The following is a 26401-nucleotide window of genomic DNA, read 5'->3' on the forward strand; positions in this document are numbered from 1 at the left end:
TCAAAAAGCTATCACACGAATAAAATATTTTTCATGAAAATGTGCCAAACCTAGTCTCCTTACACACCTCTAACATGAAAACTAACTGAATCTTGTTTTTACAGTTCACAAGAGTTATACGGCAAATAACGGTCCTCAAAATACAATCTATAGTATAGTTATGACTTTTACTTCCATAATCTTTGGCTACAGGCAACTATTTTACAGAGTGTTGCTCAAAGTTTTTAAGTATAATTTTTTTAAAAGCATGAAGATCTCTAACCAGTTTTCATACTTTTATTCCAATTTGGCCTAAGCCGCTTAAGTGAAGTAGGTCTAAATCTGAAAGCCTCTCCGACCTAGAACTTAGAGGAAGATATGCTCTATAATAAAAGAGAAAAGGAAGGGCAAAAATTACTATATTGCCCAACTCATTATTATTGCAACTATATGATCAGCAGAACTGCACAAATAAGATAAATTAAGCAAATTCTCTGCAGGCAGCATTCTAGAATACACTGTAATTAAAAATAAGCAAAGCCTTAAGGGACAATAAATCTATTTTCTTTTAAAAAGTTTCTGCAATTTCTTTGTGCTTACCATAAGGTCTTTTTCATAATCAGTATTAGCACCATGAATAGATTTTAAGATTGTTTAAAAACACTAGTTCTTTAAATTTATTAACTTTAAAAAAATTTTTTTTATTTATTTATTTTTATTTTTGGCTTCACCAGATCTTCATAGCTGCCTGCGGGCTTTCTCTAGTTGGGGCGAGCAGTGGCTACTCTTCATTGCAGTGCGCAGGCTTCTCCTTGCGGTGGCTTCTCTTGTTGCAAAGCACGGGCTCTAGGCGCGTGGGCTTCAGTAGTTGTGGCACACGGGCTTAGTTGCTCCTCGGCACGTGGGATGTTCCCGGACCAGGGATCGAACCTGTGTCCCCTGCATTGGCAGGTGGATTCTTAACCACTGGACCACCAGGGAAGACCCCAAATTTATTAATCTTTATATTAAACACTAAAATCAATGTTCACGTTCGTGTGATGATCTGTGGTATCCAACAAACTCTCCATGCCCTGGAAGACTGACTTGAACTTATATAACTACTGGACTCAAACTACTTCCTGGTGCAGAACCCTCACTCCAAAACTGGTATTCACCCAAATATCTTTCATAAATTCATAACCACCTTGTTATTAAGGTGAGGCAAGAATATAAAAGAGCTTCCAGAATATGCGGGGTGGGGGGGAGTTGCATTTGAGAAAAGTAATTAGACAAGAACATACTTTAAAATTCTCAGGTTTTAACATTCCCACTTATTCTGTCTTAGGCAGAGATCATGTTACATAACCATTTTCTATGCTGGGGGTGGGGAGTGGGGGGAATCAATCTAAACCTTGATATGCCCATTTGTCATCAACATAAAAGCACATCGTGGTTGCCAGTGTCATCTAAAGACTATATTTTCACCATAATTTGCTAAAAGCAGTTTTCCTATTACCCAGGGGGTTAAAGAAAAACACTTTAGAAACCTAGAAAATAAAGAGGTTCGTTTAGGTAAAATCTTTTCAGTTCTAACACTGAGTCTATTATAAGCATAGATACCATCGCAACAAGCATCCTTAAATCAACAATGGTAACAATAACAGCAGCAGCAAAATTAATTTGACACAGTATCAGGAACTACGCTAATCATTTTCTATGTACTATCTTATGTCAAGTTCATAACAATCCCATTTTATAAACAAGGACACTGAGGCACCAAGAGGTCACCTGGCAAGTAAGTCATGAAGCTGGAATTCATATGTCTATTCCCAGAACCAAGTTCTTTAAACCAATATAAAAAACTGCCTCAACAACAAAAAACTGAATGACCTCCTGGAGTTCACAGTAATAGGGTTTTGTTTCCTATCGATTTATACAATAATTAACCATAAGCAGAGAGAGCTAAATAAACCACCCAAGGTCAATCACAAGCCATGGCAACTCTGCCAAACTCAATACCACTTGGCCAGCCCACCAGTGTGGGCCCATCCCCACAGAGAATTCCACTTGACATTCTAAAATTCACATATGCTTGGCTAATATTGTTAATTTTATTGTCCACCTCTGTTTTAGTTGTATGTTGCCATATTATTTTATTACTGATACTTTGGACATAGAAAAGAAATACTCACATCTGAACATGTGACAATTATAATCAATTGGCTATCTCCCAATCTTTTTTCATTACAATTGCAGAGATACTTTATTTTCTTTTTTATATTGGAGTAACTGCCAAGGGAAGTTGTAACAACTAAGCTTGAAGTTTCTCTTAAAATAATTTCTGACATGATAAACCCTCAGGTATACCACTGGAGCATTTCTAAATTCCTAAAGAGTGAATAATCACTAAATTAAGCCAATGAATCTACTATGAAAGGGATTAATTTTCCTAAATGAGACATGTATATAGCTTTTGTTTTTTTAACTAAGCAGCATTTTCCTCAGGTCAGTTCAATCAAATGTCCATTATGATATGTTTCATAACACTGACAATATACTAGGTACTGAATGGAATTCTAGTTCTCACAATAACCATAGTGGGGGGAAAGATATGTATCTTCTCTCTGGACAAAAAAAAAAAAAAAAAATGCCGGGGTGGGCAGGAAGAAAACCCAACTCACAAAAATATTTTAATTTCTAAGAATAAATGAGGTACAGATGTATGTGTTATGAGCCCTTTCTAGGAAAAAAGCTATGCTGATGGTATACAATGGCTCAGGGGCTTAAGAAATGCCTTTGGTGGCAGTGGGGAGGGACAGGGGAGCCGAGGTTTGTAGCATGGGCCAATTTCTGTGGTGTAAACACTCCCACTGTGGCTGATTTTTAGCCACCGATGTGAGGTCACAGTGTGTAGAGTGGGGAAAAGATGCTTCCGATCAGCTCTCACAAGCTGGAAAGAGCCAGCTCCAGCTCCCATGGGCTGTAGGCCAAATTCAGCCCACAGACTTGTTCTGTTTGGCCAGGAAAATGTTGGCCCACACACTGTTTTTCAAAATTCAAACAAATTGACAACATTTAAAATTCAGGATTTTTTTTTCTGAAAACATCAGATCTAGAGCTGCTTTCTAGAGAATAGAAGACCTGGCAGCCCTGGGCCCACATTCCAGCATGGCAACAGATGGCTGGCATAAGGTTGCAGCTGCCCTGCCCATGCACACAACTGTCCCTTCACTTTGTCGTGATCCCAACCTGGCCAGCTCCATTCCTTCACTCCTTGCTGATCCAACCTGGCCCCTAGACTCCTAGGGCATTCGGTGATCTTTCATTAAAGAGCATTAAGGGAGAGTTTTGCCTTCAAATGTGTAACTTTGGTCAAATCCTCCCTCAGTGTATGCCCCTCTAACACTAACCATTTGACTAGATGATCTCTAGTTGCTATCTCAGTCCAACACTCTCCAAGTCACTGAATCTGAAATCATGAGAGAGGTATGCAGGTCCCTCTGGAGAAGCTTCTGTGATCAGCATATGAACAGCTCCAAACACGCCCACCAAAGTGCAAATAAAAATTTTAAATGTTATGAACTGGAGGTTAAATGTATTTTTACCTTAATATATATTTTAGCTGGCCTCAGGAAATTAGAATTTAGATAATGTTAACTTTGTCAGTTAACAAATGATGTTTGTGAGCTATTTGTTACATCTAGGCTGTAGGGGTCTGTGGGGTTTTTAACACTATACAACCAAGAGTCTCTTATATCCCCAGTCCATTTACTATTTTAGCTAAATGGGGCTTGAAGCGTGAGTTAATTTCAAGTTTTATTAGCTTTCCCTACCAGTATTATCAGCAAAAACAAATAGCAGTGTAATATACCTTAAGCAAAAGATATCAGCTTGGAAGAGTTGTAGACAGAAACAAAAAATCGAAAAAAATAAATTGCCAGTCTAATTTCATGTGTGATTGTAGTAAGATGCATTTAAATGATGTTTTGCTTTCCCACGTCCCATCTACAAAGGAGGCCACCTACAAAGCGCCTTATTCCCCCACAAGTCTTAGACACCATCTCACAAGTTATGGAATCTTAGGGGGCTAAGGTGTGGTATAGGCATTAGTGACAAACCATGAGGTAGTTTCACCCTTCATTTCTATTCATCCTAAAGTTGAAGTTGGGTACCCACAGCATTCTTGGATGAAACATACCCAGTTCTGACTATTTGAGAGTGATCACAAATATCCATGACAAACGCTAATTCATAAGCTTGCTGAGGGTAAATCTAGATCTTCCATACCCCTAGGCTGATGTGGGGAGCAGCAAGTCAATTAGCTGAGAAATGAGTTTAACTTTGGTTAAAAAGCACATCAAACTTTGTAGACCTTTGCCATCCTATATAGTGCTAGCTGCCTATTTGAGGATTTTCAACAGCCATAAGCGATAACCCTTGTAAATATCAAGGGTCTGCTATGCCTCTTATTTCCTAAAACAGGATAAATACAAGATCAGAGTTTATATCTCATCCTTTCTAGGGCCTAAAGCAAAGGACAGGTCTAACAATAACCAAAAGATTAAAAATAAATATGTGAGTTTTGTTAGAGAGGGTGAAAATGCATCATCTATTTTAAGTCTCAGTCTAGTATATGACTACTGCTCCCAGGACACCTCAGAAAAAGCCTGAGCTTCACACAGAATTGCTCCAATTCACGTGAGTCAGCATTCAGTCAAGGAAAGACCCAGTGCTTATGTATTTTACTGAACAACAGTATCAAGAGACATGAATCCACCTTACTTTTTCCTCTACTTGAATTACTTTGTTTCAAAATATTTATTCCCATAGTGTTGAAGTTATTTCTCTAAGTTTAACAGGTTTCAAACATTTTTAGCAGCTGAATCTCAATATTTAAAACACATAAAAGAAATAAGCCCTGAGATATTTTAACATTTTACTTTGGATGGAAAATTGCAGAGCTCTCGGTTTCCTCAATGAGACTGCGGGTTTTATCAGGTCACAGTTGGAACACCACACTAGGCTAAAAAATGAAAACAAAAAAACGTATTTGCTGCCTTGAAGGGACAGAAAAGATCACCTCTCAGTCAACAGAAGGCACGTGAAAAAGCTGACATTGTCAACTGTATCACTGTTCTTTGGCAAGAAGGAAGCTTTGGTGTATAAGGAAGAATTATTAACTTTTAAATACGTTATCAAGATGCCTCCTGAAAGGTAGGGATGGAGAGAAGAAAGAAAAGTAGAGGCATGTGTTAGTTCCCCAAAGTGGCCAGGAAAGGGCTGGATTCATGACCAGCCAGGTACCATTATTAATCCATCATGCACAGACTGCTCCATGCTGGTATCAAACCTATGGACTGAATCATCCTGGATCCAGCTGTCTGTTTGCTCCCCTAAGAAATGGAGACTTGTCATTCAGTAAGAAGTTGTAACCAAGCACATTTCCGGTGTTCACCATATACCAGCTCACCACAGAAGCAATTTGAAAGCAGAATGTCTAAAACAAACACTTGAAGACACTTCCCACCAAGAAAAAGACAACTGAAAATAAAAGGAAGGAAAGTTTATTCTTTACCCATCTCCCATATGATTTTCATTCCAGTATATGACTTTTAAGGTCACTTTTCATACCTACTCTGAAAAAGGACTTTTATATTGCTTGATTGCTTTTTTTTAAGGACAATTGAACCTATATGACAAAGTTGCACAAAATGTGTAATAAAAACATAATGGTAAATTCAGTCAACATTTGTTGAAAGTCAAATTATAAAATATTATCACCCTATACATCTATTGAACATTTTTCTCCTAGGGAAATATATAATTCCTCTTTATTGTACCAGCAAACATTCCGGGATGGGTTATTACTTAGTAGACTAAAGTTTGATGCCTGAATATAGACTTAAAAATGAAGTCAATAATCTAATAACATAAAAGTCTCCCCCTCAAACTAATAAGAAATATTGTCAGCGTATATGTTCTTCTCAGGATAACACTATCTGAGGTTTTCGTCAAATATTCCTTTGCAGGAATTCAAGCTCATCTCACTTTTACAACTATGCAAATGCCAAGGGGCACAAACATGTGATAAAAGCTAAGCACTTCTTTCAGAAAGTGAAGATGCCATATACTTAACAAAATAACCTTCCAGGAGAGTCTTTAAAGCTAGGCTACAATGCAGCAACAAAATAAAAGCCTGAAATCTCACAGAGTAAAAAAGCATATTTTAAAAGATGACTAAAGGAAATATATGAAATAATCATATTCTTAGGTCAATTTTTAGACCAATTTCTTTTCCAATTTGCACTAATGATCAATACAGAAGTACTCCTAGGTGTATTTCCTAAGTATATGAGTATTATTTTTGAAGGGCATATAAATTAATTATATTTCTTTGGCAAAAATACCAAAAGAATTTCCAGTTCAATAATAGGCTGACTTTTTCTCCCTTTATGAGCTATTCTCACTCATGATTCTGGAACTCAGGTCCACCATAACATTAGTATAGAAAATTGACTAGCAGCTGAGTACCAACCTTCAATTCAACAGAAATAATCTTCCAATTTTAGTAAACCATGCCCTACAGTATTAATTATACAGGCAATGTGCTACTATTATTCTAAAAAATCAGTGACTCTAGGTTTAAAAGTCTGGTTTTTTTTTTTTTTTTTTTTTTTTTTTTTGTGGTACAGGGGCCTCTCACTGTTGTGGCCCCTCCCGTTGCAGAGCACAGGCTCCAGACTCGCAGGCTCAGCGGCCATGGCTCACGGGCCCAGCTGCTCTGCGGCATGTGGGACCTTCCCAGACTGGGACACGAACCCGCGTCTCCTGCATCGGCAGGCGGACTCTCAACCACTGCGCCACCAGGGAAGCCCTGGGTTTTTTTTTTTAATGGCATTATATATTGCTATGAAAGATTTAAGGCAAGTTTCTGATATCTGGGCCATATTCAACTAATGATCAAAATCTGTGTGTTTACAGCTGATCCATATCAAAGCAAACTGACCAAATCAACTGAACCATATCAAAGCAAATTTGTGTCTTCTATGTTTCAAAGGTTACTACTCAGACATTTCTTTTACTGTAGGCCATTTACTAAATTCTAATAATAACAGTAATTGTATTTACCATCTATTAAATACTTACCAGGACCTCTACACCGTACTAAGTGTTTTACATGTCTTATTTCACTTAATCCTCACAACAGCTTTAAGGAACTGAAGAGCAAGGGGCAACAGAGCAAGAGGAAGAATCTGGAGTCAGACTCTGCCTGGGTTTGAATCCTGTTTCTCCTACTTACTAGCTGTGGAGCTTCATCCCTCCTTTTACAGATGAGGCAACTATGACTCAGATAAAAAGAGGCAGAGCCAAGTCATTTCCCAAGAACAAATGGTTAAGGAAGCAGAAACAATGAAATACAAGATTTCCTATGGGAAATGGGGACAGGTTAAAATGGATCTGGAGGGGGGTGGGGGGGGTTTCAAAAAAGGACAACTGTAACCAATGGTAGCACCAAATGAAGCTAGGCCACCTTAAATGCAAAAGCTAAGGAAAATTGTTGTGCTTGTCCCAAGCAGGTCCCTTCACTACTCCACTCCTAACCAGACTAGAGCCCTAGGTCCACTGCCAAGAACTACTAAGTTCAATACTGGCAAATACACAGCAGAGCCAGCCTTAACTCCAGTTCTCAGAGTCAGGTGAAGACCTCAAGAAAATGAGCCGAGTGTATATCAGTTTAAGCACAGGGAGGCCAGCCAAACGAGTTTTTTTTTTTTTTTTTTTGTGGTACGCAGGCCTCTCACTGCTATGGCCTCTCCCGTTGCGGAGCAACAAGCTCTGGACGCGCAGGCTCAGCGGCCATGGCTCAGGGGCCCAGCCGCCCCACGGCATGTGGGATCTTCCCGGACCGGGGCACGAACCCGTGTCCCCTGCATCAGCAGGCGGACTCTCAACCACTGCGCCACCAAGGAAGCCCCAAACGAGTTTTTAACTACTTCTTTTGAGATTTCTCTAGGAACAGCCTCATAATAGTGAATGGTTGCCTATATTGTAAATGTTGCATCCAAGACAAAAAAAAAAAAAAAAAAAAAGCTTAGAAATGTGGAAGTCACCATTAGAAAAACCTATGCAAGGATTCCTAAGAGAAAAAAAATACAGGAACAAGGTAAAGACACTTATTTGCTTAGAGATTTATGTTATCAAGAGTTTGACTTATGACTCATTAATATAGGCATAGATAGCAACCAAATAACTAATGCACAGCAAAGGAACTTGGAAAAATTAAATTGTGCCAAAGGCTTATTTACCAACAAAAGAATTTCCAACAAAGTTATATCTCCTCTAAGAATCCGTTTTGACTAACCATATGTGAACTAACTGTACCACAAATCCTGCGGTTTCTAACATTCTATGATTCTAATAATTTATAGCTATTAGATGTGTCTTAAACTCTTTCCTCAGACTACAAGTTATTCAAAATTAATTACTACATTATCCTTTCTGTTTTCTAAAAATTATCCAAATAGTGTCACAAACATAGTGAGCACAGGGTGAGTTATTACAGACCAAATGCTGTAAGAGGTGAATAAACTGCAAGGACCAGTGAAAATCATGGGCTGACTGTAGGATGGATTGTTTCACATAAAATGGTGGTAGAGGATGATACTAGTTGACAGGGTACTCCAGTGAGAGTAATAGAAAATCACTGATAAGGGCTTCCCTGGTGGCGCAGTGGTTAAGAATCCGCCTGCCAGTGGACACGGGTTCGAGCCCTGGTCCGGGAGGATCCCACATGCTGCGGAGCAACTAAGCCCGTGAGCCACAACTACTGAGCCTGTGCTCTAGAGCCCTCAAGCCACAACTACTGAAGCTCTCATGCCTAGGGTCCAGGCTCCGCAACAAGAGAAGCCACTGCAATGAGAAGCCCGCGCACCACAACAAAGAGTAGCCCCCGCTCGCCACAACTAGAGAAAAGCCTGCACGCAGCAACAAAGACCCAATGCAGCAAAAAGTAAATAAATAAATTTATTAAAAAAAGAAAATAAAAAAAAAGAAAATCACTGATAGGCAATCCCCACAGTAACTATTTCATTCAAGAACCATTGATGGATGCTAAAATCAGAGTGAAAAAGCGTGAGGTGAGAAACTGGATATTTGCAGAGTCTCAAAGGATATCCCCACAAGGCAATTATTGGAAAGCGAACTTTACAGTGGAGAAACTTGGCAGACACCACCCCTTAACCAAGTGAATGACGTTAACCTCAGCAGTAATAAGACATACAAAGTCAGATCCCCCTTGATATGATGCCCTGAGAAAGGCACAACATCACTTCTGGGGTATTTATGCCAAAAATGTTTACCCTCCTCTGATCATGAGAAAACATTAAGCACAAACTTAGGGACATTCAACAAAATAACTGACCAGTACCCTTCAAAAATGTCAAGTTCATAAAAGACAAAAAAATATTAAGGAATAGTCATAGCCTGGAGGAGACCAAAAAGAAGACATGACAACTAATCTAATGTGTGATCCTGAAATAGAAAAGAGACAGTCAAAAAACAAACAAACAAAACAGAACAATAACAACAACAAAAAAAAAACTAGCAAAGTTCAAAACAGGTCTGTAAATTATTTGGCTATATTGCATTAAAATCAATTTCCTGGTTTTGACAATTTTATGTTGGTTATGTAAGATGTTAACATTAGGGGAACCTGAGTGAAGGATATATGGTTAACATTTCTGCAACTTTTCTGTAAGTTGAAAATTTCAAAATAAGATATATATATATTTATACATCTTTAATATTTATATATATAGATAAAGAATGATATATAATCAGATATATATGTAGTGTTTGGGCAGGAAAATACAGTGTAAAATATGACCTGATAAGTAGCAGCTGAATGGGCTGGGGGCTTCTACTTGAATAAGGAAGTCCAGGAATAAGTTGGGAGATGCAAATCAATGACTATAGCCTCAGCAAGTACTTAGATACAGTATTCCTACGTTTTGGGGGTCAAAGGGTCCATTTAATGTAAAACTGCAAAATAGAATAGAATAGAATAGAATAAGGGTGAGTTTAGGAGTTGTAAAATATTAGACATCACAAAATTCTACTCCTTCATTTTAAGTGGGAGGATTGTGAGACCAGAGTGGTTAAGGTGATGGCCCAAGTTCAATGTAGTGACATGGAAAAACAAAAATTTGTAATTTCAGTGAAAACAAATAGGCCATGGAGAAACAAGGCTAGTAAGTAGAAACCACAGTATAAAATAAAAGTTAAGCTTCAGAAAAATGAAGCTATATATTCACCTTTGAGCATATACTAAAATAAACTGCAGCTAGAAAGATTATGGAATTAAAAATAAGAAAGAAAGCCATAAAGCACCTAGGAGAAAATTTAGGGGGAAGATTTATTTTTCATATCTTAGGACATGAAAGGACAAAAAAAGCATAAGCTTAAAGTTAAGAATATAAAAAAAACAACATTTAAAAGCACAACTGGGAAAATGTCTGCAACAAAAATATGACATGTAAAGCATCAACATCCTTAAGATATGCAGACCAATAAACAATAACAAATCAATAAACAGTAAGAGCAAACACTCTGATAGAAAATTAGGCAAAGGACACCAGGCAAGTAATTCAAGAGGAAGAAAATTAAATGGTTAATAAACAATGTGGAAAATATACAATGCATTATAGTCAAAAAATGTAAATTATGAGATGTCATTCTTGATCCATCATATTAAAGACTAAATGATGACTCTCTTCAACACTGACAAAAGTTGCAGAAACAAATACTGCCATGTGCTGTTGGTAATTGGATTAATACAATCTTTTTGATAGTAATTTGTCAATACACTTCAAAATCCTTCAAAACAGAAATATCCTTTGGTTTGAAATAGCTAGTTGTTATTAAAGTGTGGCCAATGGACCCTTGGAGTCCCTGAGACTCTCTCAGAAGTCTACAAGGTCAAAGCTATTTTTATAGAAACAGTAAGACATGATTTGCCTTTTCCTCTGTGTGACATTTGCACTGATGGTGCAAAAACAACAGTGGGCAAAACTGCCAGCTCCTGAGCACAAATCAAGACCTGGCACAACTGTCCTAGGAGTCACACACTTGCAGGAAGAAAGAAAGCCAGTTTCACATAAGAATATCTTAAGATTCACCTATTAATTTTATTAAATCTCAACCCCTGATACACATTCTTCTAACATTCTGTATAACAAAATAAGAAGTAAATGCAAAGCACGTCTACTGCATATCGAAGTATTATGACTGTCTCAAGGGAAAGCACTTGTATGATTGTTTGAGAGCTGAACTAGATGCCTTTTCCATGAAACACCATTTTTACTTGGATGAATGATGAACAAAGTATGATTATTCAGATTTGGATATCTGGCAGACATTTTCTCAAAAATAAACAACATGAGCCTGTCACTTCAATGGAAACAACTGATAGTATTTGTTGCCAATGGAAAAATTTGAGCTTTCAAGGGAAAATCAAATATTGGAAAACTCTGTATCCATCACCGTAAATGTGACAGCTTCACATCTTACAGACTTCTCTGATGAGATCAGTGGGGATACTAACAAATGTGATTTTTTTGATGCTGTATAATAAAAGGTGACAACATTTAGAAGACTTGCATAACTCACAACCAACATTTTGCAAATGAACAATGCATGATGATAAAAATCATATATGGGTAAAAGATCCACTCAAAGTTCAAGACTGGCCAAAAAGTTCTATAATACGGTTTCACATTCCACATTGCAATTAACTTTTAAGAAAATACTACTTGTTGGGTACTACGTAGTAACAAAAATATCCACAGTTATCTGAAAAGTCTATTAAATTACTCTTCCCTTTTCCAACTACATATTTGTCTGAGGCCATAATTTCTTCATGTTCTTTAATCAAAACAGCATATCACAACATGTTGATTGCAGAAGCAGATATGTCTTCCTTCTATTAAGGCAGATATTAAAGAGATTTTGCAAAAGTGTAAAACAAGGCCATTTTTCTCACTAGCTTTTTGAAATGATGGTTATTAACCTTTAAAATTGGTTAAATTTAATAGGTTTATTATTGTTATTTTTAAATAAATAAGCAATTTTTAAAATTTCTGTTTTAATTTATATTTTAATAAACGTCAACAGACATAACCCATATAAACAAAAGTTTTCTGGGGTCCTCAATACTTTTTTAGAGTGTAAGGAGATCTGGAGACCAAAAAGTTTGAAACCTGCTGATATGGTCATTCCCAATTTCTAAGATTCTAAAGTAAGAAAATAAGCAAACTTGGCATAAGATATGTACAGAAATAGAAAATTAGAAAAACAAAACTCTTGATGTCCAGCAATATGGAACTGGATGGTACATCTAGAATGTGATATTATTAGTATTTGAAACAAATTATAAGGAATTTTTAAAGGTGAGTAATGCTCACTATATGTTAAGTGAGAAAAGCAAGATCTGTAAACTACATTAGCAGAGAAAGTACCACACTGAAAAAAAAAGGCTAGAAATATTTTTAAAATATGTTAACAGAAATTTTCAGAGCTATAGGATTATGAATAATTTTTATTTTCTTTACTGAGCATGTACTACTTTCAAAATCAGGAAAATAAAAAATTTTAGCAACTTTTAAAGGCATTTCAGTACTTTATTTTTAGAATTCAATCTAGGTGAACATCACACAAAAAATAATTGCTGCTGTTATTATTATTAATATTAAAACTAATTAAGGCAGCTTAGTATAGAACTCTGAACTGAAAGTCATGAAACCTGTATTCTAAACACTGTTTAGCCATTCAATAACTCTAGGCTTTTTGACAAGTCACTTAACCTCTTTGAGCCACCAGAAATTATCTCTGAGGTCCTTACTTCACCAATTCTCTGGCAAAATGAACTATCAAATCTAAAGGTTGTTCAAGTCCATTGCAAGAAACATCTAAAGTAAAACAGTGCTATGATGCAAACTGTAAGGCCAACTCCCAAATCACACTCTTTATGGAATTCCTACCGATGCTGCTAAATAGCTCTTTAATTCCTTCTGCAGACTGGTAGTGCAGGCTCTGTCAATAAAGTTTCTGGTAAAAGAAGAGTTAGTTATACCCTGAATGGTATTTGGGAGAAGCAAAAAATATTTGGCCATATTATGAATAAGAGAAAAAAGGGCATACGAGAATAAGCAAGACAGCATGGTGCCCCAAACGAATGGAGTCTTTCTTACGTGTACTTCATAAGTCCTTAATAACAGTAAAAGGAGGTTACCTCTAACGGAGAGGACAAGGTATTTGCTATGGAAAAGAATGAAAGAAAAAAAATGAGGGAGAGAGAAAGAGAAGAGGGAAAGGAAAAGAAAGAGAAGGGAAAATACAGTGCTAATATAAGTACGTAACAAGAGCAGAATTATCTAAATGTATGCTGTATCTTAAAATTGCCCAGAAAAATCTACCTAACCCCTTAGCTGACCAGCCTTCACCCTTCACTGTTCATTGGCAGAGTTGGCAAAGAGTTAATGACAGAAAATTAAATTCCAATTTGTCAATTTTGTTCCTTGTTAGCAAGTCTGATAAAAATCTTAGACTATAAAGGTTTAAATTAAATCTGGATAATATTAAAAAGAGATCCCTTCATTTTACAGATTAGGAAAACTGAGTCCTTCAAAAAAAACTGAGATCATAAAAGACCTTCACTTTGTACTTTACTAATACCAATTATCCAATAATCTCTCTTTCCTCAAGAAAACACTTCCATGATGATGTCAAAGACAAGGAAGCTAATGGTGCTCAGTGCCACAAAGTAAAATGGTATAAGTTTGGCTTTGGTTTTGAAATAGAAGAAAGGTAAACAAACATTCTATACTTTTAACATGGCACAAATACAATAACCTGGTTGTTCTGGACTGGTTCTTTGTGTAATGCCAGGGCCTCAGTTTGCACATCTTTAAAATGAGGCAATCTATAGCATATAGTTGCTAAAGTCCCTTCTTAGAAAGTTGGAGAATCCTAAAAATCACTAAAAAAAAAAAAAGACATGCTTGGGGAGGAGGGAAGTATGAAATACACCTGGTATGGCTGTTCAAATGACCAATCTTGACCCAACAGTGGAATCCGTAGGGTACCAGTCTCTCTGACTGGCTTGAGAACACTTGCGGTCACTTCTTTGCAGTAGAGAGCCATAGTAAACTATAAGAGGCCCCTTTAGGCCTGTACTCCCTTGTTTGTTTCCAGAGGCCAACTGAAAAGGGTCCTCCATTTCCACCTTTTGAATCTACAATTCATATTTCCACTTTGAGAGGGCCCTGCTACCCATCATTCATTCCTAGTATCTGTCAACCCCTAGACATTTATGCAGCACCTACTTATATGCACCCATCACCTAGCAAAAACCAAGTTTTCAATAAACATTTGTTGACTTGAAGGGATTCATCCATTAAGACTCTCCTGAGAAAAGCAGGTCAAAGAAGAAACCTTTTTCACCATTCCTGCTCTGCTAACACCTGACACTCATGTTCCTCCCCAGTCATGTGTGACACGTGGTTTCTAAGCGCTGGCTTTGCTGCCAGGCACAGCTACTGCAGGCAAAGGTCTCTTTGAGGGGGGAGATGGGCACTTACCTGGGGAACCTCTGCTTCAGCTTCCTCAGGCTCTGCCTGGTAGGCGGCACAGACACTAGGCACTGGGCTATCTCGTCGTATTGGGCTTTAGTCAGTATCATGTTGGGCCAGGGAGTGGGAGGTGGCAGTGAAAAGGAAAAAAAACACCCTGGGCTTGAGCAGCCTTCGTGTCGGGAGACGAGGGGTGGGCACAATGCGGCACAGCGTTGTGTTCCCGACTTTCTGGGCTTGCCCCTACCCCTCTCCCTCCCGCACCCCTGGCTGCACAAGCCTGGGCTTCAGCCTGCAGCTCCGCGGCGGGAGGCGGGCTGTAGACCGACTGCCCTTCCTTGGCTTTCTGAGCAGCCGCAGAGGGCCCGGCCGAAGGCAACCTGCCGCCATGTCACTTAAGGGCAAGCCAACCAGGAAGTAACGGCCACAGGCAGAGGTGCCGCCTAAATCCTACTGGCAGGTCCTTGGGCAGGACCCACCTGGGATTAACGTGGGATGCTCTTGGCGGTCATGCCTTCCCTGTTGCCAGAAGCCAGGAAGTCCTGGCGCATCGACAAGGCAGCAGGGCCCACGTGTAACCGTGATCATTAAGCCTGAGCCCGAGAAAACCACTGCCAGGGCGCGCGATTTGAACACGCTTCCAATCGCGCCCGTTTTACCGCAGCTCCAATCGGAGACTGGCCTACAAAGAAATACGCCTTCTCTCGGTTCAAGGCTCCCTGCGCCCTGGGAGCGTCAGCGGAGGAGCTGTAAAACCCAAAACCCACTAGAATCGCTGTAGACGTACAGCTTGGCTTGTGTTGAGGGAAGTCTGACAATTTCTGCAGCTGGCGAGGAACACGGTTTTGGCCCTGTTGCGAAACAGGCTAGAAAACAAAACCCACATCATCAAACAGCGTGCAGTAAAGAATATCACTCTCACTCCTCACAGGTGCTCAAGAACTGAAATCATTACTTATTCATCTGTGAATCCCCAGCTCTCAGAAAATAGTAGGCATTCAATAAATGTTTGGAGAAATAAGTCAGTGAACGAATTTATCTGTTTTGTGTATGTGTTGTGAGTGGATCTCAGCTATCCCGAGGCCATTGATTAGGACATCAGTGGCTCCTTTAATCCTTTTAAAAAATCTATTTGGTTCTTAAAAGGCCATGTGTCATGTTTCTTTTCAAATTTTAACATTTTAAGCAAATGAAAGAAAAAGTGTTTCAATTTTAAATAACGTGAAAATGGTTAATTTTTTTTTTTAAATCTGGAATAAGGCCTGGGTTAGAAGTTTAGCTTAGATATGCCTCCTTGGATAAATTTCTTAATCCGTCTAAACCTCAGTTCCTTTGTCTGTAAAATTGATTTTTAATTCATGGGGTTATTCGTAAGATTAAATAGGAGAGTACAAGGGATGGATTCCTTAGCTTAGCTTCCACCAGATAGTCTGTGGAAGATAAAGAGCCTGTATAAGACTACTTGATAGTGATAGGTCAGGGCATTTACCAGGTGTTGTTTGCTCCCTACACATTGACTTATTTGATCTGTATAATTTTCTAAGAGGTGGGTACTATTGCCATCCTCCTCGTCCTCCTCCTTTTTGTGCAGGGTGAATAAACTGAGGCATGAAAAGTTTAAGTAACTCTTCAGCGGTGATGAGAACAAGTAAGCAGCAGGGGTAAAGTTTAAACTCCTGAAATTTGGTTCCAGGGTCTGTGCTCTTGCCAACTCTCAGTAATGCTTAATTACTACACACAAAAAAGTCACACTCTCTTAGGCCAAAGGTTAAGAATTTTTTTGAAAGGAAACAATCTATATTTCAAAGAATCTTTTAGTCCATGTTTTAAAAAAGCTTCACCACTTTATTTTCCCAGGCGTCTCCAAGTCCAGTATCAACATGGATCCTGAATTCAGCAACCATAGATTCTTTTGAATATTTACATCAGAATGTTTTCTCCCCATATGCTTTGCATCTAGCTCTGGTTGTGTGACATTAGTACATAACTATTTATTTATGGCAGCATGGCCTGGAGTTGCCACCTGGCTAGTTTGTTGCTGACCCTGCCATGACTCTTACATGAAAGCTAGCTGACGATAAGCAGACACCACTTGATTCCCCATTCCTTTCTCCTTCCCGACTTCACTCTTCTCAATTCACAGCCAACAGATTTTTATAGAAAACATCAGTTCAAGGATGTCTGCACTGGTTATTTTTTATAGTAACTCTTTTCTCTGGCTCTTGTCCTGCATTCACCCTCACAACCCTAAAGGAAAAGGCCAGGTTTGTTTTTCTGCTTTTATTTTTAACATGCCGGCAGTTTACAATTTTGACCCAAATCCAGTAGATTGTTTAGAGTTAGCGCCAGGGGAAAAGCACGGTGATGTTGCTGTTTTCATTGACAGTGACAATTGTGTTGCTTATTAGGCACAAAATAGAAGCAAAGCAAAAGTGTGGTGGTGGTATTGCTGTTTAGGTGTTTCTTATTTCCCTTGAATGTGAAATGCTTGGTGTAAGCCAATTATTTCTTTGAGGCATGCTTTCTCCCTCTCTTGAACCCCACTCTGTGCCCCTCATCCGCTCTTACTCCTTCTAGAGCTGTCTGTCTCTCCGTGCCTGGAGTTCCCCCACTGTTTCTCAGTCGGTCTGTCGGTAATACCGACCACTTTCTACTAAGTGAAGTAGGGTCGTGAAATGAAAACAGTACCAAAGGAAAAACCCAAAGAACTGGCTACCTGTTTAAAATCAGCCATAAATTGTGTAGCCTTGAGCAAGTGACAGCCTCTCTGATCCTGAATGTCCTCAGTGTAACCCCAAGAAGTGGAACTTTATAGTTCTGATAGGGAGAAAGAATCCATAAATACGAAAAAAGTGTAGGAAATCTTAGCAAGAAAATATGTCAAAATGGGGACTAGTGCAGCTCCCTGGAAGATGGACCAGAATGAATAGCTTGACCAGATATCTTTCTGCCAATTCAGGACCACGTGAATAATGAACGATTTTAAAGGAGTGTGGTGTTTTCCAGGGAGGTGACAGAAGGTCATTTCAAGAAGAGTGCTAAACACAATGGACTAAAAATAAGAATGAGCCAAGTCACGCGCATGGGAAAGTTATTCTGGCTAGAGCAAAGAGTTCTAGGCAGAGTGCAAAGGAGGTGAAGATGCTTCACCTTGGAAAGAGTCAGTTACATTTGTAAACAGTCTGTTGTTGAACCTGCCAAGTCCAATGCATGGTTTTAAAAGTAAATACAGACATATTATCTTTATTATATTTTAAAATCTGATTCTATTCATGGAATCTTGTTAAAATCATCTCATTGATTATTTTAAATAATAATAATTGAAGTTTACTAACTAACTAAAGAAGGGACTTAATATTATTTAAGCACCTATTATGCTCAAACACTGTCCCATTAGTCCCTGATCTATAGATTAGGAAACTGAGGGTCAAAGAGAGTAAAGGACTTGCCTGATGGGTCCAGCTAAATTGCAAAACCATGATTGGGACCCAAGTTAGTCCAACTATAAAACCTCATTTTCTCCATCATATTGTACTGTAATTCAAAAAGGAAAACCTCTTTGGTTGAATTATCCTCAATTAATCATTTATGCTTTGAAATAGGTAGCTTTCCTTGGTCACAACGAATGCCTGTTGAAGAGGCAGTGACCTTCGATTCTGACATTTAGCCAAAACACACTTTTAAAAGCTCGTTCGGCCTCTTTCACCAGAAGGGACTGCATATGTTTTTCTTTGCCCTCTGAACTACCACCTAAAGTGATGCGTCTTTTGAAACAAGTTTACGTCTCCATACTTTCCACCTATGAGTGACAAGTCATTTTATCCTAGTCCCCAAATAATACAGGTGCTTAGTAAAAAATAAAGATCAGAATAATTCAGTTATTGAGGGTCACAGCAATCACTCAACTTAATGAATGGAGGAAAACCAAAGGAAACATACAGAAAGACATTCCACACCATGATGGTGGAGCAGTTAACACTGAATAGTCCTGAGACCAAAAATTAAATGTTGGTTGCTTCGTGCAAATCAATGGTGAATGAACCATCGACAGAACCTAGTCTGTCAAACGAAGTGGCCCAATTCCAGAGGGAGGTTACATGTTGAAGGAGTTATTCACCAACGACCTGTTACAAACAAAAGCTGTGTCCCACGTGCATATAATTCAGAATGGCCCCTCTGCAAGTCTTACTTATTGCATAACTCTAAGAACCAATGTTGTGGGGATACTTACCAAGGGCAGGCACCATGCTAAGTACCTTACATACATCTATCTCCCTTTCATTCTCAGATCCAGCTTCAAGAGGTAAGTGCTATCCTTAAATCCATTTTCCAGGTGAGAAGCCTTAGGCGTATACAGGTGGTTTCTATGTATATCATCAATTGTTTTATAACATTCTAGAATAGTGTTTCTCAGACTATCTGTGTTAAGGGCCCAGTTTTCCCCCAATTTGTCATAGACAAATACTTCTGTAAAATAAGGTAAAAAACTGAATTGCTTAAAAAATGAAATTTAAAAAGACAAAAACAAGTACCATGCAAGCCCCCAATTTGTTATTATGAGACTCAACAGACATACAATTACTCCGTCACAGCGATATTAAGAAGTTCTAAATGCTTATTCTCAATTTCTGTACTTACCATATCAAGACATGTAAGAAAAAGTTTGAGAATCAGCACTGGTCTGTTGATCACATTGTGAGTAGAACTGTGCTGGTACCTTAGGAAGTCAAGATTGTAAGCCAGGTATGTGCAAAGTCTAGGACATCATACTTTCATGTACTCTTAGAAGAGAAGTATAACCTGTTCCTTTAGACGTCTAAGTATCAATCATCATTACTGTTACCATTATTCTATTGTATTTAGTTCTTCTAAGTGATGCATGTTTATTGAGATCAGCAGTGAAAATCCTTACAGGCTATTTCATATGCACCCTATAAAGTTATCACCATGTGTTTTTATAGCATAAAACCTAATTTCTTCCTTACATTATAAACCCATCCATCAGAGCTCATGTACCTCTTCTGTTCAGAATCATACACAGAACACTATTGGCACATGATAAAGGCTATTAATTGACATTTACACATTTCCTATTATCACATTTGACAAGGATAAGAAACAAAAGTAGTGTTTTCCGAGATAATTTCTCCTGGGTGTTTGTTTGTTATAGCAAAAGGAAACGTGAACATGTTTGCTGAAGAAAGACTGAAGCTTCTTAAATTTTCTCCTCAGGCTCATCAGGGACTTGTGGATAATTTGCAGGCAATTTGTATCCCCTTTTCCTGCAGGACTAAACCTCAGATGTAATTTCTGCAGTTGTCAATCACTCTTCTTGTCCCCTAGACCATTCTATAAGAATACATCGTGTTCTGAGGGTTTTCTCACATTTATAAATTCAGGAATTGAAAGGAACGATGCTGGTGGAGTAGAAGGTTTCTACTGGAGAGAAAAAGGAATGAGAGGCAAGGAATCAAGCCGTCCTTAATAAGCACTTCTTTCAGCATAAGCTAGAGTTAGAAGCACATGTCAGATGGAGATCAGCTCTAAGTCTCTTCATTTAAAAAATTACTCTCTTTTGCCATCTCACTGGGTTAGACTTTGAAAAGAGCAGGCAAGATGCCAGTCAGGATTTATAACCCTCTCTCTCTCTCTCCATGATTGATAGAAGCAGAGTTAAGGGAAGGAGTTCCTTCCGAGATAAGTATAGAGATTATTATAATAATAATAGGATCCTTTATTTTGAGAAAATAAAAGCATATTACATAGTTATCCAGTGTATCAGCATCACAGAATCTATAACTAGCATTATTATACCCACTTGGCATATGAAGAAACTGAGATGGCTTAGAACTTCAACCAGCTTTGTCAGATTTAACCTTTACATGTGAGGCTATAAAAGTACATCTTTCATATGCTCCTTGTATCCAACAACACAAGATCAGATCCTATAAATTATCCATAGTCCCATCACTTGGAAGCCACCACTGTAACCATGTTGGCATTATTCCTTACAGTCATTTTTCTACAACGTTTGTTCTTTTCATAGATGAAAGTAAACTATGTATACAGTTTGAGTCCCACTGTTCCCTTTACATTACACCATAAGCCAAAGATTTTCTGATCAACACTTGACAATTTTGACCCTAGTTTTTTGGGTTTTTTTCAAATTAATTTATTTATTTTTGGCTGTGTTGGCTCTTCATTGCTGCATGCGGGCTTTCTCTAGTTGTGGCAAGCAGGGGCTACTCTTGGTTGTGGTGTGCAGGTTTCTCATCGCGATGGCTTCTCTTGTGGAGCACAGGCTCTAGGCGTGCAGGCTTCAGTACTTGTGGTGCATGGGCTTCAGTAGTTGTGGCTCACGGGCTCTAGAGTGCAGGCCCAGTAGTTGTGGCACATGGGCTCAGTAGTTGTGGCTTGCGGGCTCTAGAGCTCAGGCTCAGTAGTTGTGGCTCACGGGCTTCAGTAGTAGTGGCACATGGGCTCAGTAGTTGTGGCTCATGGGCTCTAGAGCACAGGCTCAGTAGTTGTGGTGCATGGGCTTCAGTAGTTGTGGCATGCAGGCTCTAGAGCGCAGGCTCAGTAGTTGGGGCACGCGGGCTTAGTTGCTCCGCGACATGAGGGATCTTCCCGGACTAGGGCTCAAACCCGTGTCCCCTGCATTGGCAGGTGGATTCTCAAACACTGCCCCCCCAGGGAAGACCCGTCAACCCTAGTTTTACAGTAAGAGTGGAGCAGTAGGCTGCGGAAGTTAGGAGTTGAATCTTCACCAAAGGCCAGTCCTTGAAGGCGGTCCTTGGCATAGCCAGCACAAGGCTGGGCCATCCTCCGGTTCCAGCAAATGGGCTGCAATTCAGACAATGTGGGATGGCGTAACGGACCCTCTGGAACAAGGTAGACATTTCTGTGACTGATGAACAGCTTTCCTGGGCATTCCATTCACAGAGTTATGGTTGTAATCATGTCAGTGAACCTCCTACCACGTGGACATTCTGTCAGTCAACATGTAGACACAGGAGCCAGCATGTATTTTTTTATGATGGCTACTAGTCATATCTGAACATTCAGATTCATTACAGCCCTTGATGCAGGGAACAAATGTTTTGCGTGGCCCAGAGGACACTGGATACCAATCCTCATTCTGGGACAGCTTGGGTTTCCACTTCACTTTCCAACAACACTAAAATGTTTAAAAGTTGGTACAGGGATGAGAAGGGATTTAAGGTAATAGTGTGAGCAAGGAGTAACAGAGATGTCTTGAGGAACAGTTAAGCTCTACACACACACAAATCTAGTTTTACAAAACAACACAAACTATTCGTAAAGATAAAACTTTTAAAAACACAATACAAATGCTTTTAAGATACAAAGACAATGTAACTCGTTTATGTCAGCTCCTCTTAGGAAAATGTGGACATCCACAAATGTCATTCATTCATTCATTCATTCATTCATTCATCAGATATTTACTGAGTGCTACCACGTGCCAGGCACTATTCTAGGCCATGTGTATAAACAACATACAGGATTGACCAAGTCCTCACCTTGGAAGTTTATATTCTTCAATAAACTAGATTTTCTTTATCATAAGAGTATTTCATGTTCCAGTTTAAAGGAGGCTAAAGAAGCATGACTAAATACAACACCTGACCATAAACTTAATCCTGTACTGGAGGGAAAAAGTACAATAAAGGACATTATTGGATGACCTCACAAAATAGGAATACGAACAGTAGATTATATTTTTTAAAATATATATGTTACCCCAAATAATCCAGAAAGAAATAAATCAATAACAATGACAGAGTAAATGATAAATCAAATGGAGTAAAATATCAACTGTAGGTGAATCTAGATAAAGGGTATGTGGTCATTTTTTGCACTCTTTTTATTTTGTACTATTTTTATTTTGTAATGTTTTGGCAAATTTGAAAGTATTTTCAAATAAAAAAATTTTGAAACCTATTCCACTATGTAAAATGAATGAAAACACAATGTCTTTAAATTGTGTGGCAAGCTCCTGTCAGTCATATATGATTTGTAGACATTTGATTGACATGCTGATTTTCTTGGGACTTCAAAGATGGGATTGTACGTTTTGCCTAATCACACCCACAGGATAACTGAGGCATAACTTTCAAAATCTCTCCATCTTCCACCTCACAACATGGACCATAGACGCCTTCTGTCTCTTCCAAGAACCTAATGATTTCCTTTTATATCTATAAGAAATATATCATAAATATATAATTATCCCACTCACTGTGTAATTGTAATCCACATTCTCTGGGCTAATAAATACCCTAAAGAACACAGTTATATGACAGAAACAGGAAATTCCACCAAACAGTCCCTGCAGACATATTCCTATCTTTCCTCCTTCCTTCCCTTTCTCCTTCTCAGGGGTCAGACAGCTCTCCCAGCCTCCTCTCTCTCTCCACTATTTCTCTCACAGGTGTTTATCCCAATAAATCTCTTGCACGTCAAATCCTGTCTGGCATTTGCTTCTCAGAGAACCTAGACTAACATGGCCCCCTATCTTCAGAAGCATACATGTAGAACTAGAGGTTACACCCTAGTCACCTTATTGCGTTTGGGTGTTTCCCAAGCCTCCATCAGCAATACATTAGACTTCCCAAGAAGGCAGTCTAATCTAATATTTATGAAACTAGACGACTTTGAAGTCAAAAGGACTCAGGTGGAAGAATTAGTTGGATGATCTTAATATTTAATGGAATCAGCTTTCTATCTCAGTGATATACATATTAGTAAAAGACAGAATTCTATTTTTTATGAACTCTCCTTTTATACCATGCAGATTTTCTTCACTGCTAAAGACAGATCAGGGAATTCCCTGGCGGTCCAATGGTTAGCACTCGATGCTTTCACTGCTGTGGGCCGGGGTTCAGTCCCTGGTCGGGGAACTCAGATCCTGCAAGACGTGCAGCCAAAAAAAAAAAACAAAAAAAAAACAGATGGCAAAGTTCCTAGATGTAAACTTCCTCGGGTGCTGTCAAAATTCCTATTTGTTTTACTGTATCTTGGAGTTCTTCATTTCCACAAATGACTAATCTCATTTTGGTTGTTTCTTGGAGAGTAATGTTTATTTCAGTCTTTCCCAGTGTATAATAACATCTCTTGTCTGAACCCGAGGGTCCAGAACCATGTATCCACTTGTGTACCACACATGCCCCTCCTGGAAACATAGAGGTATCTCAAACACAATTTTTTAAAATTTAAACTTATTTTTATGCCCCTCTTCATGTGCTTCATTTCTTGGAAAATGGCACTACCACACATCCTTTCCTTCATAGTCAATCACCATGTCCTACCTGACACCCTGACAACTATGTTACTGCCACTATTCAGGCCCTTTTTTTTTTTTTTTTTGCGGTACATGGGCCTCTCACTGTTGTGGCCTCTCCCATTGCGGAGCACAGGCTCCGGACGCGCAGGCTCAGCGGCCATGGCTCACAGGCCCAGCTGCTCCGCGGCATGCGGGATCCTCCCGGACCGGGGCACGAACCCGTGTCCCTTGCACCGGCAGGCGAACTCTCAACCACTGCGCCACCAGGGAAGCCCAGGCCCTTTTTTTCTTTATGCTATTAGTCCTCTAATGAAATCCCTGCCATAGTCTGTCTCTACTCCAGTCTTTTGCACTGAAAACAGGTGATTTTTCTAAAAATACAAACGTAAGTCTCTTTGAGATGCTCTTGCTTACTTTGCAGGTTTCATTTCTTCCTTCTATTTCCTGATAAACCCTACATACATACAAGTTGCTAGATCTCAACTATTAATTACCTACTACATGCTAAGCATCAGAAAGAGTCATTTTCAGCCCTAGGGGGGAGGTATTATCATTTCAAATCAGAAAAATTAGAGAAGATAAGTAACCTGTTCAATATCATAAAACTGACAAGGGACAGGGACAGGTCACTTTGACTCCAAGGTTACCCTTTTTTAAAAAAATTGAGACATTATATACATACAATAAAGAGTACAGATCTGAGTGTACAGTTTCATAAGTTTTGACAAATATATAAACCCCAATCAAGACACAGACCTCTTTCATCACCTCTCAAATTTCCCTCTAATTAAAAAAAATGACCTATAATTTTCATATAGTGAAAACACATATTTTAAATACCCAATTCTTGAAGGCCACTGTTTGTACCCTTTACCTGCCTTGCCCCAAACCTGCCTTGTTCTTTTATGCTGTTATACAAGGGAACATGCATTTCCCTCTGTTGAGATGCCCATACTCCTGATAACATCTACTCATTTTCCAAGTTTCAGTTTTAACATTATTCCCTTTCCTATGCCTTTCTCATACCCAAACCTGTACCAATAGTTAACTTTTCTCTAATATCTCCTAGTAATTGTTTACTCATCTATCACTCCCACTGCAGTCTAGTGACTAAAGTGTGTCTATAATTTTTTTATATTCCTTGCCTAGCATCTAGTTTCTTGACAGTCACATAGTGTTCAAGACATATTTGTTGAATAAACAAGTTCATGATGCTAAAGGCATAGGCTAGTGCCTTGTAAGTCTCGTACAAAGGTTTTATGCCAAGGCAACAAAGATCTGTTAGAGGTTTTACACAAAGGGATGCCATGCCTGTCTGTGTTTCAGGAAGATAACTGATAGCAATGTTAAGGGTATAAGACAGTAATGAAAAGAATGGTTGTAAAGAGTTAGTGGGAAACCATTGCAGAAGTCCAGAAAAGAGAGTATAAGGATGTTGGTTAAATAAATGGAATGAGAAAGGAGAGCTCAGAGTTCAAAACACATTTCTAAGAAGTACTCTCCAGACCTCAATGGGGGTTGTAAAGGAGAAAGAAGGTTCGAGGATATTCCATGGTCTTTGGTGGAGAGAAAACAGAATTGCTGTGCAATTTTTCCTAAGAAAAATTATAGGAAAAACAGAATAAGTGGGCAAATTGATTTTAAGACACCAAGGTGTAATACAAATACATTGGAGATGAAACAGAAATATTGGGCAAGATCTCAGAAGAGTAGTCAAGATTAGAGATGCAGCAGTTGTGCTGGATATTTTCCATTTACCCCTCCAGATACACTTTTCAACCTTCTCTGTGCCCTAGAATCCTTACCTATTTTGATTCCATCGTTGCACTTTGGCTTCCAATTGGGTTTAGGCAATAAGAAGTACTGGCAAAACATTAAAGGGCAGGAAGAGAATGAGTTTTGGATATTTAGTCCATGGCTCTCTCCCTTTCAGGTCACCACAGGCTAGCTGCATCCCTCTTGCAAAGGACACAGCTCTTGCCTAGTGACCCTCTCCAGGCAGCTTGCTAGATTCCATTAAGGGCTTCCCTTGCTTATTGCTTCAGGCCTAGGGTTGATAAGGTCTGGGGTACTAACCATTCTTTGCTGGTTTCCCTTGGGCCTTCCCACACCTTGGTAAATAATCTTTATTGAAATCTCCTCAGTCACAGTATTTGGGAATGCCATCTGTTTCCTGCTGGGAACCTAATTGACACATATAGATGGTACCTGAAGTCCTGGGAGACAAAATCACCCAAGGAAAAAAGATAGAATAAGAAGAGTCCATGCAGGAAACAAACAAACAAACAAACAAACAAATGCATTGAAATTCCTTACTCAAGACATTTGCAGAGAAATTCGCTCTAGAGGCAGCAAGCAGAACCAGAGCCAAAGAAGAAAAGGGCTTCAAGAAGGAGTCAGTGATTTCAGTTGCTGCAGGAAAATCTACTAGAATGAAAACTGAAGTAGACTCTTGGTGTTGACATGTAGAATGCCATTGGTGACTTTTTTCAAGAGTAGTTTTGGTATA

General features: G+C 38.9%; 1 protein-coding gene across 5 annotated transcripts in view; it reads right to left on the reverse strand.

Annotated features, from left to right (window-relative positions):
* CDIN1 (CDAN1 interacting nuclease 1) overlaps nt 1-14902 on the reverse strand; it is a 217677-nt gene extending 202775 nt beyond the window's left edge. For all 5 annotated transcript variants that reach the window (XM_081229257.1, XM_081229256.1, XM_081229260.1 and 2 more), the window contains exon 1: nt 14598-14902. In XM_081229257.1, coding sequence (XP_081085383.1) covers nt 14598-14698 — 101 coding nt within the window. In that variant the 5' untranslated portion in view covers nt 14699-14902. The remainder of the gene's footprint in view (nt 1-14597) is intronic.
* Nucleotides 14903-26401: the final 11499 nt, after the last annotated feature.

Source organism: Mesoplodon bidens, assembly GCF_964165515.1.
Source record: "Mesoplodon bidens genome assembly, chromosome: 3".
NCBI lineage: Eukaryota > Metazoa > Chordata > Mammalia > Artiodactyla > Ziphiidae > Mesoplodon > Mesoplodon bidens.